This window comes from Sinocyclocheilus rhinocerous, unplaced genomic scaffold, assembly GCF_001515625.1.
Source record: "Sinocyclocheilus rhinocerous isolate Xijiao unplaced genomic scaffold, SAMN03320098_v1.1 scaffold647, whole genome shotgun sequence".
NCBI classification, from domain to species: Eukaryota; Metazoa; Chordata; class Actinopteri; order Cypriniformes; family Cyprinidae; genus Sinocyclocheilus; species Sinocyclocheilus rhinocerous.
In genome coordinates, this window is record NW_015632746.1 from 393,678 (window position 1) to 414,225 (window position 20,548).

Here is a 20,548-nt window from a genome sequence, read left to right on the forward strand (position 1 = left end):
CCCACTTTCTAGTATATAAAAGTATACTTTTAAGTATACTTTAAGTATAACAGTAGTAAACTTTGAGTACACAACTAGTTTACATCAAAATGTTTAGTTTGTACTGCAACTATACTAAAAGTGAACTTATAGGTATACTGATAGTTTACTAATTAAATACTTGTAGTAGCATTTTTAGTACACTTTGAAGTATAGTCTCAGTAAACTACTAGTTTAGTAGTTTTATACTGCAAGTATACTCGTAAGTTTTCTTTAAGTGAACTTTACATCATACTTTAAGTATACTACTATGTCCCTATTTAGGTATTAATTTGTATATATTTTGTTACATGAATATCTGAACATACAAAACATCAAAAGAACAGGGTATCTGCTTGTAAACAAAAACATTTTATTCGAGCTTCATGCATTCTTTTTTTAAACACTTGAATGTGGATAAGTTTCATAAATAAAAAATAAAGAAATAAACAACATTTTGAACAAAAAGCTGAAAAAAGACTATGAATTGGATTCAGATTGATAATCAAAACGTAGATAAAGTCGATCAACACCCCAAAGCTTGACAGTCATTATTACCTCTTCATTGGTTGACATTTTATTCCATAATGTTACATAGTTTTGATACTGTTTTATGTCTGATGATCGTGTTAGATTACATGTGGAAGCATCTGTTGTTTCGTTTTCTTCTTCACTTGTGTTTTTTGGTAATTCTGTACAGAAGATGTGTACTAGCGCCCCCTACCGTATAACAATGAAAACACGGATTCTAGGAGCACAATTATAGCAAAAATATATTTAGACTTTTTCTAAGTATAAGTCAAGTATACTTAAATGTCATTTTAAGTATATTTGTGAGAAGTACATAAAGCCCATTTCTGAGAAGTACATAAAAAGTAGACTAAAAGCATACTTTCCTATTTTTAGTTTAAAAGAAGTATACTAATAGCACACTTGAATAAACTTCTTTTTCGTAAGGGGTGGATTAGAGTAGGAAATCAGATTACTATTATACCTACCAAAATGTCTATGATATTGATGCAATTTGTAAAAGTTTACCACCATCATCAAACCCAATCAAATTTGTAGATGTGTTGAAGACACACACACGGTATGCACAGTTATCAGGCCCTGATTATAGAGCGATCTTGCTTAGAGTGCTGGGTGATAATGTGACAGAAAACATATTGATTGAGGAACGTCCTGCACTCTCCACTGATAATGATGTGGTTACTGGTGGAGCGATAGCTGCTAATCCTAATGCACATTTCTGGACTTCAGTTGATAATATTAACACCTTTTATAATCAGTTAAAAACCTTCCTTGAAGGGAGGGTAGCAACCATATAAGATATTTCACACACAAGCAACACAAAGCAAAGAAGTGAGTTGCCTTCTACCTTTGTCACCAGATTCAAAATTGCATGGGAAAATGATTCCAAAATTGCCTACAGATGATACTACCAAAGTCCTATTCATTAATATTGTCTGAATAACATGAAACCGCAATATGCTCAACTTATCAGATTTACTACTTCTGGTCTTATGGAGAAAACAGTAGATCAGTTCTGTAAAAGAGTCTGAGAGCTAGATGCTTCCGGTTTATTTGCACCCACTGTAAAACAGGACGTTGTGCTTAATGTGCCTCAGACACAAATAACACGTAAGTGGCGCAAGAAACAAGATCAAAAATGAGTGAAAACGGTACGTAATTTATTATTTCAAATGACTTTTTTACTAGTTATGTAATGAGTGTGAACGTTAAACTTTTTTTCCCCCCACAGAGTCATTACTACGAAATGATTACACCGGAGTGTCATTCCATTCAAATTTCTTATTCCGTAAGTAGATTATTAAATATGTCACAGTCATGCTGCCATTGTACAATACAATATTTACAACAATATATGCACTCTGTACAGCCCTTTATATGTTTTATTAGGATGTGGACTGGCTATTAATAAATGATTCACTGAATAGCTCAAGATTGGAATACTTTTTCTGGATGAATTATAGAGAAAACAAATTGGGGCATATTCACTAAACAGCCATTTTTTTATGGGATGAGTGTAACTTCACAGATTATGTGACCATAAATGCATTAAAGTGTAACTGGTTCAGTTACATTCTGCCTATTTTTAGTCCAGATCTATTAATTTATTTTTAAAAGTTAATTTAGTAGACATATCAGTGAATCTCCTGATCTACATAATTCCTGAAGCGAATCAACATAAACAAGGTAATAAACGATACAGTTTATTCTTAGTGAATTTGCCCCATTATCACCTGGCTGATTTCATTTGTATTTTAAAACAACACTTATTGCTTTATTTATTATTTTTTTCATAGGTATTCTACCTGTATTTTAAATCACACATTTCATTGTGTTGTTTTTTAGGGTAATAAAGGAAATGTCTGTAAACTTAACGGAAAAAGATATTTACCATATTTATGTCAAGTTTCAGGACTCCTGTTAGGAAACAAATGCTGGTTGAATTATATTTCTTGATTTGCAGAGATCAATGACATAAGGATTATTCTGGTGGGGAAGACTGGAACAGGCAAGAGTGCGACAGGAAACACAATTCTGAGACGGGACGTGTTTGAGTCTGAGGCCTCACCTGTGGGGGTTACAACACAATGCAGCAGTGGTTTTGTGCAGGAAGGAGGAAGAAGAGTCTATGTGGTTGATATGCCAGGGTTTTGTGGATCGCTGACTAAAGAAGACATGAAGACACACTTGGAGACTTGTGTTGAGCTGTCTGTTCCTGGTCCTCATGCGTTCCTGCTGGTCATCAATCTGGATGCGAGATTCACAGCGGAGGAGATGAACACAGTGAAACTGATTCAGCAGAACTTCGGAGAAGACGCTGTGCACCACACCATCATCCTGTTCACCAGAGCAGATCAACTGAGAGGTCAATCTTTGCAGCAGTATATAGCAAGATGCCAGCATCTGAAGAGACTGACAGACAGGTGCGGTGGAAGATATCATGCATTCAACAATAACGACATGAGGAACCGCTCTCAAGTCACCGAGCTTCTGGAGAAGATTGACAGAATGACCCAGGAAAATGGAGGAAGACATTACACTAACAAGATGTTTGAAGAAGCTCAAAAGAAGATTAAGAAAAAAGAGACAATGAAAAAGCTACAAAATGCGGCATTAGCTTTTGGATCTGCTGTAGGAACGGGAGCAGCAGTAACAGGAGGTGTCATCCTGGGAATAACAGAAGTAGCTGTTGCTGGTCCTGTTGTTTTAATCGGAGCTGGAGCTGCAGCTGGAGTGGGAATGGGAATGGCTGTGAAACTGGTCGTGAACAAAGTCCAGCAAAACAAAAAGGACAAAAATTTGCCTAAAAATAGCAAAACTCTTTTCAGAACATAAATACTCAGATTTGTCTTACGTCATCTGAAATGTTTTAATATAAGCATGTCCTCAACATAAATGTGAAATGAAAATGATCTTTTCCAGCTATTGTTTCCAGCTTCTTTTAATTCTTTAAAGCATTTAAAGAAAGTACTTTGCTTACTTTGTTTTTGTAGTTGATGACTCTAGAAAGTATATGAAAAAATAATGAATGAAATGTAACCAAAACATGAGATTGATTATAACAAAATTTGCTATTTTGATTAGACATGCATGTGATCAGTGTGAAAGTGCATGGATGCTGATGTTTTTCTGCTAAAATAAAACAGAACACATTTCTGAATTACAGCAGGATGTGATGGATTTATTTAACTGAAAGACACATTCAGGTACAAACCTTTATGCCATACTTCTACAATCAAACACATAGTATGCACATGCACATGCAGTGTTCAAAAGAACAAAAAAAAACTAAAAGAGTCAGAGAGCTAGATGCTTCCGGTGTATTTGCACCCACTGTAAAACAGGAAGTTATGCTTAATGTGTCTCAGACACAAATAAAACTCAATCGCCTTATAACAGGCGTGCCCAACCCTGTTCCTGGAGATCTACCAACCTGCAGACTTCAGTTCCAGCCCTGCTCCAACACAGCTGTCTGTAATTGGGCAGCCCTGCCTTATAACATACCAATTAATCCTGTGAGGAAAGCCGACAGCACTAGTTGGAGGCTTACTCAAGATTTGCATGCGATCATTTCTTTAATTGTACCTCTAGCACCTGTGGTGCCTGATGTACCAAATATTATGCATTCAGTTCCATGCCATCACAAATTTTCCATGGTAATCGGCCTGTGTGCTGCATTCTTCTCCATTCCTGTACACCAGCGAACACAACCACTTTTCGCATTTTGTTTTAAAGGCCTTGCAAGATCAGGATTTACGGCCTCCAAGGAGAAATTACAGTGGCTCCAGAAGAAGGTCCACTACTTGGGTCACGTGATCTCTCAGGGAGAGAAATCCATCTCTGCTGACAGAATTCAGCTCGTTAGAAATCTGAAACTGTACACAACAAGCAGCTGAGACTGCTCATTGATCACAAAGCCCCTCTCTCTGCTGTTCTGAACTGGACTGATGAGGCTATGATGCATTTCAACAGACTGAAACAAGCCATCACGACGGCCCCTGCACTGGGTCCACCGCAGTATAATAAGCCGTTCCATTTGCACGTGAGAGAGACGGCCGGGGTTGCTATGGGGGTCCTGGTGCAAGAGCATTGTGCAAATTATAGGCCAGTTGCTTTTTTGTCTTAGCAACTAGATACAATTGTTCAGGGCATGCCATCATGTTTAAGAGCTGTGGCAGTGGCAGCGGTAATTGTACAGATGGCTAAAAGAATGGTTTTATCACATCCTTTAATCCTGTACACCTCGCATCAGGTGGGTGCCATTTTGCACAACTTGAATACTCAACATATGACCACGCAAAGACGTTCAGGGTATGAGGCAATCCTGTTAACAACAACCAATTTAACTATTAAGCCCACTTAGGTGAAAAATCTAGCTGTTCTTGCACTGCATTGCATGACTGTATTTCTCCAGAATACTAGACTATCTATTGGATGCACCTCTGGTTGGGGGGGGGGTGATGCATGTTGATGGGTCATGTTAAAAACCATCAGACGGCGTATATTTGTATGCTTCAGAACGGATTTGAGAAGGTGCTTAAGTTTTGTATTATTACTATGAATTAGGCTACTACTATTATTACTATCTTGTACCCTGCAGTAAACATTTACTCAAACTCTCTTTTATGAGATGAAGGGGAAAAAAAGAAAAAGAAAATCGGCCAAGCATATCGGCCAAAAAATTGGCATCATATATCGCCCATCGGCTGCCCTGAATTCTAAATATCGGCATCGGCCAGTGAAAAACCCATATCGGTCAACCTAGACATCTGCTTGCAGACATCCAACTGTGCAAATCCATTTATATACACTGAACAAAATTATAAACGCAACACTTTTGTTTTTGCCCCCCTTTTTCATGAGCTGAACTCAAAGATCTAAGACTTTTTCTATGTACACAAAAGGCCTATTTCGCTCCAGTCCTGAACCTGGAGAATCAGTTCCAACACACTTGCCTGGACATTTCTAGTGATCCTGAAGCTCTTGCTTAGCTGGTTCAGGTGTGTTTAATTAGGGTAGCTGAACTTTGCAGGATATTGGCTTTCTCAAGCCAACATAAAGAGAAACATCAACCAACTTAGCATGTAATAAAACTAATAAAACTTTAAGGCCGTACTCTCAAACCACAGGGACTTTAATTGTCCCAAACCCTGCTAGTTTTTGTCAGTATTGTTACGTTTACTGATTCTAGCTTATCTCATTCTTTTCATGTGAACAGAGTAGGCTACACGCTTACATTCATAAATTTAAATTTTATTTCCAAGTAATGTTCACAATTAGGCCTATTTATTCGTGTCACACACACCTAGTGCCTTGATATAAATAAAAGAAAGTTGGGAAATGTTACAGACATATTATTGTGGTACTGTTCAGCCTATTATTGCTTTTTTACTTCCACTTCACTTTTATCCAAAGAAACGGAACTATTTGCACTGCATTTACCAATGAGAGACGCAATATTCATACAATGCTATGCTATAGCCTAGAAATAATCTGTCAGCATATAGTACAGTGCTATGTGTGCAAATGAAATATCGAAACTATACACCGATTTGTAAACCACAAACGAAACATGAGAAATCGAACAAAAATCAAATTTTTCGTTTGTTAAACTAAAATGAATAAACAAGCAATCTTTCATTTCTCATTATTTCATTCCAAATAGGAAATGAAATGATCAAAATCTAGAGCGTTCATACTTTTCTCTTGTATTAAAAAATATTTTTTTGTTTATTGCACATTATATCATTTCTAAGTGTGTATTTGGACATTGTTTCATTTTATTTGTCATTATTTGAACGTTTGAACATGGGCTGAATTTTTTGTAGTGATTGTATTTATTTGTAAGGTTTAGTTACATAGTTCATTTATTAAAATTATGGCATTTGCTGTAGGGCTTAATTTTAGCACTTTTTGTATTAGTTTTGGGTTGTGGATGAAGGTCTTGTTATATATATATATATATATATATATATATATATATATACACACACACACACACACACACACACACACAGTTATAAAAAGGCAAATGTTTAAAATCATCAAATCATCCAAACTTAAAAAAGTGTATTTACTGAAAATGTTTGAATGTCTGCTGCCTATTTACAAGGTCTGCTTTATGGTCATTTAAAAGTAAGCATTTAAATCTTGTGTGTGCTAAATCCCGTTTTGTATTTGATTGTATCTACTTGTGCTTGCTCTTAAAGTGGTTTGTATTTGTGTTTAATGGGTTTTTCACCTGATTGATTGACTGAATGAACACTGCATCGAACTTTCACAATATAAAAGGGAAAAGGAGAGCAAAAGTGTGGTCAATGAGTGAAATACAGTTGAATTCTTCTTGTAGTGGGCTGTCTTTTCAAGTGGGAGAGTTCTGCACACTGAGAACCTTGCAAAACAGTGAGGATTCACTTGGCTGTGAAAAACCGGGCTGTGAAGACTGGAGAATAGAAACCAGAACAGCGACCAGCCAGGCCTGGAAAGCCAGAAACCTGGAAAGACACTGAATAAAGAAGTGTAAACCATCACGTTACCTGTATCCTGTTGGAGTAGAGGACTGGAGCAGCTTAAAGCCAACAGAACAACAGCAAAACGCCAATTCTCCCAGCTTGCCAACAATGTTGTTAGGATGTGCACAATACTGTCTGAAGAGGAGCTCAGAGACAGTTAGGGTTAGGAAGCTAATGATGATGGAAAAATGGAAGTTAATGATGATGTGGAGGTCCAGTTCATTGCAGAAGGGAAGCTGGATGCAGATGTTCCTGTGTTCAGCAGCAAAAGGCTGATATAGAAAAAAACTGCAAGTGAGTGAGATGAATCTAAAGGAGCTGAAAGACCTCATCCAGAAGACACTTTGGACCAACTTTGGAGAAGAGAAGCTAATTATGGCGGTAAACGGTGCAGAGGATAAAGCAGAGTGTTATGTCATCCATCGAATCCAGTGGCAATAAAGAGGCCTTTGACTTCTTGGAATCATTTGTGACCCATTTAACGTTATATGCATAAAGCATTGCAGAAATTCAGTGATTTTGCAACAACTGCAAAAGCAGAGGAATTTGTCAACAGAAATATTTTTTCTGAACAAAATGTATTGTTACATATAGAAATAACATTCACTTGTGCACACATATAGGACATGACACTGCAGTGATCAGAAGTGCAGATTATGTAAGGCATGTCAAAACTGTACATAGAAAAAAATATATAGCAGGTGTCTCAGAAAACCTAACAGTGATACACTAACAGGAATTTACAGTGGGCTCAAAACATTGAATATAATGTTGTATTTAATATAAAATGCTTCATTGCAGATTAGATTTCAGTGTGGAAATCTCAGACTTTTGGGCACCACTCTATCTGTTTATAACAGAAAGTGAGATTACTACACATGTTCAGTCATTCAAAATCATCAAACACACTCATTGGCTGATAGACAGGAGTTCAGGATTCACTTCTATCCACTCTTCATTTGGTCCTTCATTATAAAACAATGAAATGATTCTCAACAGAATTGGCAGAGAAATAAGACTGAGAGCTGCTTAACAAATCAGTCAGAAATCAAACTAGAACCAAAACTCCTTGAACGCACAAACACAGCAGAATCAAATCTGCTCAATGTCAAACATGCTGGATTAGGTACAATGGCTCTGTTCAGAATAGCATACGAACATAATATTACTATTTCTGTCATGTATAGCGTGCGCAGTTTGTTAAGATGCTGAAGGACTGTATCCCACAATGCAGTGTGACTTGGCTTTCCATTTCGAATGAATTGAAACTTCAGTCATGAGCTTTTACCTATTGTTTAATCAAACTGCCAAACCCTAAAAAAAAACATATTTACACAAAATTGAATTAATATAAAATAAACTTAATTTTTCACATGATAACTGGATGCTGCTCATTAAATTAAACATGCAAAGTAATTGTTCTGTGACAACAGTATAGCATACCACTGTATGCATAACAGCATAAGGGGCCGTTCACATGTCGCGCCTAAAAACGTGTGGAAAACGCTAGGCGCGCCGCTTTCTGCTTTTTTCCCAAAGCGTTCGGGCGGAAGTTTCAGCAAATGATAAATGGATTTGCAGCACTAAAAATCGCTTGCAGTAGCTCTGCTACTAAATTTATTTAAAAATGTCTATCCTGTACAACTACGATCAGCTATTCCTTCATCTTGGCTGAGCTTTCAATGTTGTTACGGGAAAGGATGAAGCTGATTGGTTGGTTCTTGTCACATGACCCGCGGTGCGCTTCATTCTGAAAAGTTGAAATGTTTTCATCGCGATGCGCGCAAAAAACGCGATATGTGAATGGCCCCTAACACTACTACTTCTGTTTTACTAAATTCTAAAACAGTACGCAGTATACAGTGTGTAATGCACAGTATACAGTGAGCAGTAATATTACAGTAAGTTAGTAGCTACTCCATTCTGAACACAGCCAATGACATATACATCACAGTTGTAGAATGTTACATTCCATTTGCCCCGTAGCAGATGTAATCTAATCTAATCTGTTAGTAATTCATATACATAATTCAGAATACATATAAATATGTGTGTACACACACTGTACATACATCATATTGAGCCTACTTCATTGATGACTTTAACCTCATTATAAGATCTGCTCTGTTTGATCAAGTCTTAAACAGAGCTGATGGATGGATGAATGGGTGGACGGACGATCGGAGGTCTATAGGTTACTGAAGAGTTCATTTTTCTTGCTCCAGTCCATGGGTGGAGCTCTCTTATTGGAGCGTTTCTGGTGAGCGCGCTCTTTCACCTGCTGCAGGGACAGATTGAGCTCAGGGATGGCATTTATGATGGACGGCTCCAAAGCCTGAGAGGAGAACAAACAAATAGAAGCTCATGAATAACCTAAAATGGACCCTTTCAGAGTCTATTACAAGCATGTCCTCAAATGACAGTCAATCAAAACACTTATGAAGCCAGAAATTATTTAACTTATTCATAAAGGTTGAAGGCTGACGTTCATTCGGGTACTTTCAGAAAATGTTATGCTATGTTTGAAATCGAATACCAGCTGCTTACTACACATTATGTGCTTGCTATTTTTAAAAAGTTTGTGAAAGTATGCAATGATTAATGCCAAACAGTAGTATGCTAGATTGTTGTCACACAATGTCATTATGTTTACTCCTGCAAAAAATGTTTATTCAAGTGTGTGCAAGTGTACTTGCAGTATAAAAACTATTAAACTAGTAGCTCACTGAGAGTATGCTTCAATACTTTCATAAACTAAAAAGTGGGCTCGAAGCACATAGCTAGTAAATTAACAATAATACCTAGTAGTACAGTAGTACAGTACACAATATAGTTCCACTACAAACGAAAAACTTGTGCATTCAAAGTTTACTTTGAAATACATGGCAAAGTATACTTTTATAAACTAAAAAGTAGGTCAATTTAGTCCCCAGAAATATTGAAATAGTACACTTACAAGCATACTACCAGTACATTGATATTAGTATACTTACTACATAAAGTAAATTTGGAAAATCTTTGAGCTTAAATTTACTTGAAGTATGCTTCTTTATTGTAAGTGCTGTATAAAACATTATGCACGTTTGATTTTGTGAGTGGCACATCTTTAAAATAATGTTTTTGTATTTTTAAAATTTATTTTGGTGTAAAAATGTCTTAACCCTTGGCATTTGGGCCAAATATGTCAACAAAAAGTCATTAAAAATCACGGCTGAAATTACTTCTACATCATTTGCCATCCGGGAAATGAACCCTTGAAAAAAAACATGAACTTTTACCTGAAAAAGTTCAAGTTGAGCGTACTGCATTATGGGATTGAGTACCCAGTATGCAGTGTGCTCTGTAGTATACTGCATATTTTGGCACCTGTAGTAATAGGTCACCTGGGTATTCTGTTTATGTAGAAAATTAGCATATTCTAAATATCATAGGTCAGTCTCACCTCAGGGGGCGGAGTCGTGAGGGAGGTGTTGGAGGATGCGTTGGATGGAGACGAACTGATTGATAACTTTGAATCCTTCAGCTCCACCTCTTTGGCCACATTTCCGTTAACCTGAACAGCAGACAGACATTTCAGTAACATGTCAGATCTCCTGAGGCTCGGTGCTTCGCTGTGTGCACTAGGGGTCAGACTTGAGCTGGTAAAGTGCTGAGTGTCAGCTGCAGTGTGTGGGCCTCAGGCTGCTGGAGACAGAGCTTCATTAACTGTACGAGTGGGCAGCATTAGCCGGGCATCAATACTGCTGCTCTGACAGGTGACAGCGCCCCCTTATTCCCTCCTGCCAGCTACATCTGACACGTCAACCATTAGCCAGAGGCTCTTACTTTCCCCCACAATCCTCTTTAGAGAAACTGTCTCCAAAGTCTCTAAACTTACGAACTCAAGCAATGAGTGGGTGACCGAAGAAGACGCCTGATACCTGATCCGTCCATGTCAACAAAAAATGATGGTGAATTCAGGTAGTAGCCATAAATAAGTCTTACTGGCCATGGAATTGTATTTTGCCTCTTATATTTATATATAATAAAATACATATTTTTGTCTGTATGCCAGAGTGTCTTGCATATTAGTGTCAAACAGCGCAGGTCATTGTGTCTCTAGTGGCAACACATACAAGCCAGTCTCTGTCTCACAGAGAAACTGCACCTGCCACAAAAATGTACGGATATATCATGATTGTGTTCCTTATGTTTCATTGTGGTGGCATAATGTGAGAAATATTACACATAATGTGTCCTGGTGGAAAAGAAACTACTTTAAGCAGGGTGGGATTTGATTTTTATGTAAAAATGGTAACACTTTAGTTTGGGGACCAATTCTCACTATAAACTAGTTGCTTATTAGCATACATATTACTAGAATATTGGCTGTTTATTAGTATAAAGCACATATTAATTTCTTATTCTGCATGACCATATTCTATTAATCCTATTAATCCCCCACACCTAAACTTAACAAATACCTTACTAACTATTAATAAGCAGCAAATTAGTCACACTTAATAGTTAGTTAATAGTGAGAATTGGTCCCCAAACTTAAGTGTGACCGTAAAAATAAAATAAACCGTACAAATGCTGACAATAATTGTTTAAACTGAATTAACGAAATAAAATTTTTAACAATTAATTTATTGACTATAAATGTATTTATACAACTCAAAATTGAATCACTCTACATACGCAGCAACTTTATGCATCATACAAAAGACTCTGAATCAGTCTCAATTTTCTCACTCAGCAAGAGAGGTTCGTGACTCACTGGATCACAAGTTATTAGTTTTGTCATTTGCAACTTGAAATAAAACTATTTAAGTTAATGGTCACCAAAACTGTTTGGTTACCAACATATCTTCTTTTGTGTTCAGCAAAAGAAACAATGTAGTTCAGGAATGAGATGATGGTCACACTTTATTTTAAGGTCCGATTCTTGCTATTAACAAACCATTAACTATGACCTTTGCCTCAATAAACTCCCAAATTTCTGCTTATTAATAGTAAGGTAGTTGTTAAGTTTAGGTATTGGGTAGGATTAGGGATGTAGAATATGGTCATGCAGAATATGTGCTTTATAAATACTAATAAACAGCCAATATATTAATAATAGGTATGCTAATAAGCAACTAGTTAATACTGAGAATTGGTCCCTATACTAAAGTGTTACTAATATTATTCTTTGGTGAACTATCCCTGTGTAATATGTGTATTTACTAACTGGTTGTTCAGGCAACCAGCATGAACATACAGTTAGGAAACAGTCGCAAGTGTTTTCTTGTATTGGTACTTTGATTTAAAAACGTTTAAATTTGAACTGGAATATGTATAAGATTTTTTAATTGAGTATTTTAGTTTTGTGTATAGAGTTGTGGTTTCGTGTCTACAGCTGAATCCCAGCCATACTGATATATCCAGAACTTCAGCACTCTTTACAATTCTCATCTATGGAGGCCTGTTTCCGCCACTGAATAAAAAATGAAACAAGGTCATTCTGACTTTTTATCTCACAATTCTGACTTTTTTTCTTAATTGCGTGTTAACATCTCGTAAATCTAACTTTTTTGTCAAATGTGAAAAAAAAAACAAATGTGACTTTATATCTCGCAATTATGAGAAAAAAGTCAGAATTGCAAGATGTAAACTCAAAATTATGAGAAAAAAGTCAGACTTGTGAGATAAAAAGTCACAATTATGATTTTTTATATTCAGTGGCAGAAGCAGGCGTCCATACTCATCCCTAATGATTATGGTCAATAAAACACTTTCTTGCTCTTCACATGCACTGCATGAAGTCAAGAAATCTGTAGTGTATGCCACTAACTGACACATTTCAGACCAAAGTAATACAAATGACTCTCAATTAATGACAGAGGCCTTTTTGAATAAGCCGGACTGAAAACATTAAAACCCGATAGTGATTAATCCAGTCAAATTCTGAATAGAGACTGATCTTCAACCTCTAATGGGCTTCTTTCATGCAGCGACCACTTATCATTGGCATAATCAGAAATAATTGCATATAATACAGCCACAGACTTCCCTTCATATGTGTCTAGAGAGCTGACTTCACTAAACACAACAATATGCAAACATTTCAATAAGAGGCATCAAAACATGCAAAGGTTTCCAATGACCTCTGAGAAACTTGCTGTAGTGTTTTTTTCTGCTGTGAGAACCTAGGTTCAGACACAGGCCAACACAAACAACTCAAGCTGCTGTATTTATTTAGGAAAGAGCACACGGGATAACAAATGAAACCCAAGCTGGAAAGTGCACATGGCTGAAAACTGGGGAAAAATTAGATCTCAGTATCCTTGTACTCTACTTGCTCTGAAATGGCTTGAAAATGTGATTTTTGTTTTGTCTGACGTTTCATTCGAAGCCTGTTTGATTCAAAATATCTAATTCCAGAACTGTTTTTATTAAATGGAAACTAATGATATTTAATAACTACAAACGAACCAGGTTTTGAATATGATGCTCAATGTTATTAAAGCAACAATCCTCAAGAGGCCATGAATAACAGTGACAATGATGATGCCATTGTAATATTTGCTGAATCTTCTGCATTTATCTATCAATAGCCACCTTAAAACTGCAAAAGGGTTTCATTTAATTTTATTCCAATGGCTAGAACCTCAACTTAGCTTGAACTTTACTCTTGCTACCTTGCTAAAATGAGTATTTCACATGTGGAAATGCTAATCTAGTTGCATTTGTGAGACAGCTGCACCAGTAGTATGCTAAAAGACACCATTGTTCAATAAATAATTGCATTCAGTGATATTAATCACAATAAACCATTCTTCCAGTTAATTATGCTGTTTTCACATTGTGTCAGAATAACCACAATTATAAGAAGACAAAACAGAAACTGTGAGCTTTTCATGTCCTTTGACTCATTTCAGTGGCAATTATAGGTGGCTTTGTTGGTAATGACAGCAAAACACCTCATCACTTCCTCTATATTGTTTAGCAGTTTCGTACTTTATCATATTTGAGCTTGATTTTCTTTATATTTCACACTTTTTACTTGAAATGCATTAAAGGGATAGTTCTCCCCAAAATTCCATAATTTACTCATCATCCTTTACCATAGGCGGAGGGTGAACCAACTCCAGGGTAAAGCCCCGTTCACACTACAAGCGACACGCAACAGCAAAGCGACACAATCCCATTCATTTCAATGGAGAGCTGGCGATTTCCGGCGACACGAGCGATAGCAAGCGACAGCGACCGTTGGCGACCGGATGGGGCGTGTCCAGCGACGCGACAAAGTTCAGAATCCTTCAACTTTATGCAAATGAAGAGCGACTTTCGGGAGCGACAGCCAATAGGAAAGAAGACGGAGCTCATGTGATCTTTCTCCTCTCAGCGCCGTAAATAAACATACGCAATGGAAGAAAGTAGGCTCTGTTTCTCATTCATTTTTGTTTGTATGTACGGATTTAATTTAGATTATATTTAGTCTTTTGCCTCCAAAATGTTTGTACTTAGCAGCAAGAAACCTGATTCGCTGTCAAGGCAACCAGTATTGAGAACGCCCACTAGCAACCTCATCGCCAGCCCCTGGCGACATGCAGCGACAAAAGTCGCTGCTAGTGTGAACGGGGCTTAAGGCTAAAAGCAGCCAAATGCATTAACATCATAAACCCGTCTTTTTAGGCAAGAACCAGACATGGGTGTCATGTAGGCTCAAAAAAAAATGTTTAATGGGACTGAATTTGTATTTAACGTGATTACAATTTAATAAAAACGTTAGAAATGGATAGTTTGTTATCAACAGACGTAATAGATTTCATTTATTTGTGCAGGGGCATTTCTGTCCAATTTAGTGCCATTTTTGCCCCAAGTCCCCGTGGCCTTACACACGCTCCGTCTATGTCCTTTACTCACCCTCATGTTGTTCCAAACTGGTATGACTTTATTTCTTTAGTGGCATGCATAAGAAGATATTCTGAAAAATGTCAAAACATTTCTGTTGTCTGTAAAAAAAAAACAGTTGCCGGTATTGACTTCCATAGTATTTTCTTCCATACTACCAACATTCTTCAAAATATCTTCTTTTATGTTCAACAGAAGAAAGAAACTAATTTTTACATTTTTGGATGAACTATTCCTTTAATCCAGCCTGCTAGTATTCTATCATCTGAGTTGTTGTCGTACCTTGTCCTCCATGTCTCCGTTGACCACAGGTTCAGGCAGCGGTCCTGCGGGGAGAGAGAAGCAGAACAGGTCAAACCTAGTACATCTGCATCCTTCAGATGGGACACTTTCTCCAACACTGACTCTAACGCTCCTCAACAGAGACGACGAGGAAGCAAAGATTAAACAAGACACTTCCAGACCCCTAGAGAATAGCTAGTATGACATTCCCTCTTTCTCGGGTTGCAGTGAGCAGATGTCGACTCTGTAACACAGGTATGTACTTCATTTATTATTCAGATGACCATCATCACCGTGGTGAGAGCGATGGTACCTGGATACCTGCCGACCCCCGCAATACCGTAGGGAGCAAAGTCTAGAGGCCTTTAAAGTGGATTACACATTAACACAAAAAGAAGTACACACACTTTTAAAAAGAGTATTTTTTACACAAAAAATATAATAAAATATAACTAAAATTAAAGAATATCCTTCAGTGTGAACTAAATATAATATTTTGGGGCACTTAATTGCATGTTAATTGGAATTAATTTAAATTGCAAAATTATAGTTTCAATTTATATTAAATGCAATTAGCTGAACTTTAAAGTGGTTTTTGATACATTTAAGTAGGACATGTACTTTCATAATTCTATTGTCTATTGAAATATGGTGCACTGACAAGTATTTATGATAAACTAAAATATATGTCATTTTTGTCAGTTTGTATGTTATTGTATTTAAATATGTTTGTAATCACACGTTTGAAATTATGAAGTTGCAATGTAGTGCATGCGAATGTATTACATAAAAATATCAAATAACACTACAGTAGAAATTATAATCTAGTACTTTACATGTGCTTTAGTATGCTAGTCAACACATCAAAATAAGTGTACTTTAAATCATGACAAAAGAGTATTAAAACATAATGATTTAAAATGTACTTTAAGTAAAAAAGTTTAATTTTACATTATTACAATTGTGGGAAAAACACAGTCATGAAAAAGTACACTGAAGTGGCCTTTTATTTCAGTATTTCTCTGCACACACACACACACACACACACACATACTGTTAAGTTTTGAAGTACAAGTGCACATTCAATACAATTAAGCATACTTCTTTCTCACAAGGGTTGGCATGATAGTGTACATGTATACTGCACAGAGAAGGCAATCGCACTATGCCTTATGATGAGCACAGTGAAATAAATCCAAGATATAATCATTAAAACATAATTAACACCAAACACCAAAATTCAACACCAAAATATACAAATAAGAATAGTTAAAGTATATACAATTGACTATTTTACTCAGTATTTGTGTATTTTATGGTTACTAGAGAATCAAAGCATTAGCTTAGCAGCATGCTAATTTCAGAGTGTACTGAAATCTGAACTCAATTGTGAATTGAGTGTGTGCTTCTGTGTGCTTTAAGTCAGGATGTGCTATTTGTATGACAGAGTTGCTGCCTATCAATATGGTTTCAAATTAGTCACTTAGAAGCCTCTATTTCAATTAGGATACTGCCTAAGAAGATGTTTATACAGGCATTAGACAGTAAGGCAGCTCACTAGGTTTTGGAAAAGAGCTGACACACATGCTTTTGAGTCGAGACTGTTATTCAAGGTGGGTGATCTTTTAGTTATGTGTTACAGACATTCAGACAGTTCGCTGAACTCAGCATGTAACACGTGTTTTGTGGATAGTTATGTCCCTCCTTGTGTCCTTGCACACACAATTAAAAAAACGGATAGACTTTATATTAATTTTTGACTGGAATGAAAACGAAGTACAGTGCGTTCAATGGATTGTACTGTTGTTTAACAACGTACCAACTGTTCAGCTAATTAAATGTCAGACAAAAACTCCATCAAACAGTTTTAAAAGTACTTTGTGAAAATTACATAATCTAGGACCTGTGAGTGCCATAGTAAAGACCATGTCTTTCCCTCACAGTCTCGTTTTCATCCACATTAAAGTTAATATGGTGTCTAACCTTATTTAGGGCTATTACTTTTATTAGCTGGTCATGACATAATTATATGTTATATACTTTCCAAACAGTGTGACAGTTGCGTGTTTTAAACATTTATTTGTGGTGCTGCACAGTTGCCTGCTCGGCTACAACTGTAAGTCTTATACTGTAAATATGTTAGCATTTGTTTATACACTGAAGGACACTAACTGCTTAGTTTTAAAGGGTCACAACACACCACCCGAGGCCAGTGGAGATGCAGTGTAACTGTAGTTTGTTTATGTCACCAAGAAACATTAAAACTTGCTGCATTATCACAGAATTCAATGTACTGTAATTGACTTGATTATGAAAAAATATGCATTAATTCTTATGTTACAGTTCCAATAAAAAGAACTATACTGGTGCCCATCTACAGAGTTTTCAGTAAGAAAAGCAAACTGGAAAGGTAGATAACAGATTTAAAAAATAATCCCAGCACCCTTACCGTCTTCTTGTGTCTGAATTTCTATCTTTCTACCGCCATCTGAGCACTACATGAGTGGAAGAAAACTGCAGGGAAGATACGATAACACTCAGCCCTGCACAGATCCATCTGGCCCCTGATCAGCACAAAACACACACATCACTGGCTGTTTGGACACTTCAGACGCCCTTCAGTCCCAATACGGCAATCTGAGAGCCACTCCAGACCGGCACCTTGGAAACCACACAAATGCTGCTTCCAAATTTGGATGACAGGCAGCAGAGAGAGAGACAGAGAGTGTGTGTATGAAAGTGTGTGTGTGTGTGTGTGTGAGAGAAGAGAAAACAGCTGAATGTACAGCTGTGTGGAAAACAGAATCCTAGCTTACTACTGAATACTGCACAGTATACATACAGTACAGTGCACATATACTGCCTACACATTTGCAAAAACAGTAAAAGAAATAATAGGCAATGTTCTATGCTAAATTGTTGTCATATGACCTGTCATCCAGTTGACATCCATAATTCAATTTTGTAGAAGCATATTTCGGCTTTCCGTTCAAATAGATGTTAAAATAGATGGTTGACATTAATTCTGTTTCATTTGTCTCACTGGAAACGGAAGATCATTTGGAGAGCTTTGCAAATTTTGGCAAATGTACTATATACTGCAGAGACAGTATAGGAGTAGTATCTTATTATGCTATATTTAACATGGCCAATTTGACTGAAGTGATTTGGAATAATCTGACTGAAACAGTTTAATTGGCTGAAAGAGCTTTTCAGTTTAGTGTGATCCGCAGGCCCATAAGGAGAAACTCCTCTGAGATCTTTAGAGATTTATGAAGAACTAGAACACCTTTTATTGAAGTTCTGCACATCCCCTGCCGCGTGAGTGTTTGTTTGCTCAGTATTTATGAATTGTGCCTTCCGCTACCAATAATAGTACAGCATATACTGTTTCATTTTACACATTCACAATGAATTGGAATTCACAAATGTTCTACAAAATCAGCACAAATACTACTATTCAAAAGTTTGGGGTCAGTAAGATTTTTTAAAAATAAAATTAATACTTTTATTCATCAAAATTGATCAAAAGTAACAGTAAATACATTAGATTTTTTTTTCATTTAAAATCAATTGTTTTGAACTTTCCATTTATAAAAGAATCCTGAAATACGTATCACAGTTTTCACAAAAATATGAAGCAGCGCAACTGTTTTCAACATTGATAACAATGTTTCTTGAGTAGAAAATCAGCATATTAGAGAGATTTCTGAAGGATCATGTGACACTGACTATGTTTACATGGACATCAGTAATCTAATTATTTACCTTATTCTGATTAAGACAATATTATGATTAAGGTGTTTACATGAGTTGCTTTTAGAATATTTCTTTCATGTTCCTGTTTTACATCTTATAGTACATAGATCGATTAATGGCACACGTCATTACGTCCCCACGCGACGCCATCCAACGTCCCCTCCAGAATTTCACGTATAAACAAAACATATAGTTCGTCTTTGTTATGATGCCATATACAGTTTCGGGTGTTTCATTTTTAATTTACTGAAAGCTTCAAGTGCAGTTAATTATTTGTCATGCTATACGTGCAAGCAGACGACGGCGTTGTTGAAGTCATGCTCTTTTGTTTGCCATCAAATGGTTGACTACAGCTGTGTGTGTATCCTGTCGCAAAATGAGGTGAAAAGTCCTACACGACGGTAATAATGTGATTAAGGTGTGTACATGTTTTTTCTGCACTTCAATAATGCGACTAAAATAGGAATACTTCACATGTCTTAATTCGATTAGTGTTTACTTGGATTATGACTTTAGCCGGATTAAGGTAATCAGAAATCTCAGTTTACATGGTAGATTCTTAATCAGAGTATTGTCTTAAAGGTCCCATATTGTACACCTTTCTGGAGTTTTATTTGAGGTTTTGATGTCCTTAAGAATATATATTTGCGGTATAAGTACCAAAAACCATCTCAATATATGTTTACAGCTCCTTTCTCATGAGCTCTGCTGAGAACAGGTCGATTTTGGCCTGTCTAATTAATATTCATGAGCCTCTCTTCTGATTGGCCAGTTGTTTTCTGAGTGACGCACGGCCAGGCCAACCACAGCTAACTAGGGTCAGCCGACGTCACAGCGCTAGCTGGAAGCAGCCCATTCAAACCAGCGCAGATGCGGCTACACGAGGAGCTTAAAATTAATCGTGTTAAAATCGGATTATTGTTGTCCCTGTAAACGTACTCACTGAAGACTGGAGTAATGATGCTGAAAATTCAGCTTTGCAGCACAGGAATAAATTGCATTTAACATATATACAAATAAAAAAACGTTATTTTTAAACTGTATTTTTAACCAAACAAATGCTGCCTTGGTGAGCATTAAAGACTTTTAAAACACATTTTTAAAATCTTGCTGACTCCAAACCTTTGAATGGCAGTGTAAAAAACTTTTTACAACATAAAGTTATCATGGCATAGTCAATGCAATAAGTCAATGTAATGTTTACAAACTTATGTTATGAAATATATGCAGTTATATCATTACTGAAGTACTTGATCAGCATCACCAACAGCTACTCCTAGAGGTCATATTTGGTATGACACTGGTTCCTGCCAGCAGCTCTCAGTAGCCCCTCACTGCAGAACAAAGATCCAGGGGGCGGGGTTAGATCCACATCTAGGGGGTGGAGATGGTAGGTTTAGGGGTGGAGATGGGTGGGTTTAGGGATCAGGGGGTGGAGACGGGTGGGTTTAGGTATATGTAAGGTGGGATGAGTTGGATCTGGATCCAACCTCGCCCCCTGGATCTTGTGTTCTGCGGTGAGGACCATCTCGAAGACAGCGCTGCTCGGTGCATCTGTTGCCTGCCTA

The 20,548-nt window shown here is 36.8% G+C and overlaps 2 protein-coding genes across 3 annotated transcripts in view; one reads left to right on the top strand and one right to left on the bottom strand.

The window, feature by feature from the left end:
- Positions 1-1,590: 1,590 nt before the first annotated feature.
- On the top strand, positions 1,591-3,389 carry LOC107743048 (GTPase IMAP family member 7-like). Its single transcript, XM_016556156.1, has 3 exons — positions 1,591-1,700; positions 1,781-1,837; positions 2,513-3,389. The coding sequence occupies exons 1-3, from the start codon at positions 1,688-1,690 to the stop codon at positions 3,382-3,384; spliced, it is 942 nt and encodes a 313-aa protein (XP_016411642.1). The 5' UTR covers positions 1,591-1,687; the 3' UTR covers positions 3,385-3,389.
- Positions 3,390-8,850: 5,461 nt separating this feature from the next.
- Positions 8,851-20,548, bottom strand: part of nherf1b (NHERF family PDZ scaffold protein 1b) — a 38,896-nt gene continuing 27,198 nt past the window's right edge. Inside the window, exons 4-6 of one of the 2 annotated variants that reach the window (XM_016556117.1) lie at positions 15,222-15,265; positions 10,504-10,614; positions 8,851-9,396 (exon numbers count right to left, since the gene is read on the bottom strand). In XM_016556117.1, coding sequence (XP_016411603.1) covers positions 9,250-9,396; positions 10,504-10,614; positions 15,222-15,265 — 302 coding nt within the window. In that variant the 3' untranslated portion in view covers positions 8,851-9,249. The remainder of the gene's footprint in view (positions 9,397-10,503; positions 10,615-15,221; positions 15,266-20,548) is intronic. The other variant, XM_016556118.1, reaches the window with a different exon arrangement.

Excerpts from the sequence above, each read along its gene's own strand:
- LOC107743048 (XM_016556156.1), top strand. Across the intron at positions 1,838-2,512 it reads CCATTCAAATTTCTTATTCC|AGATCAATGACATAAGGATT; the intron begins GTAAGTAGATTA and ends CTTGATTTGCAG.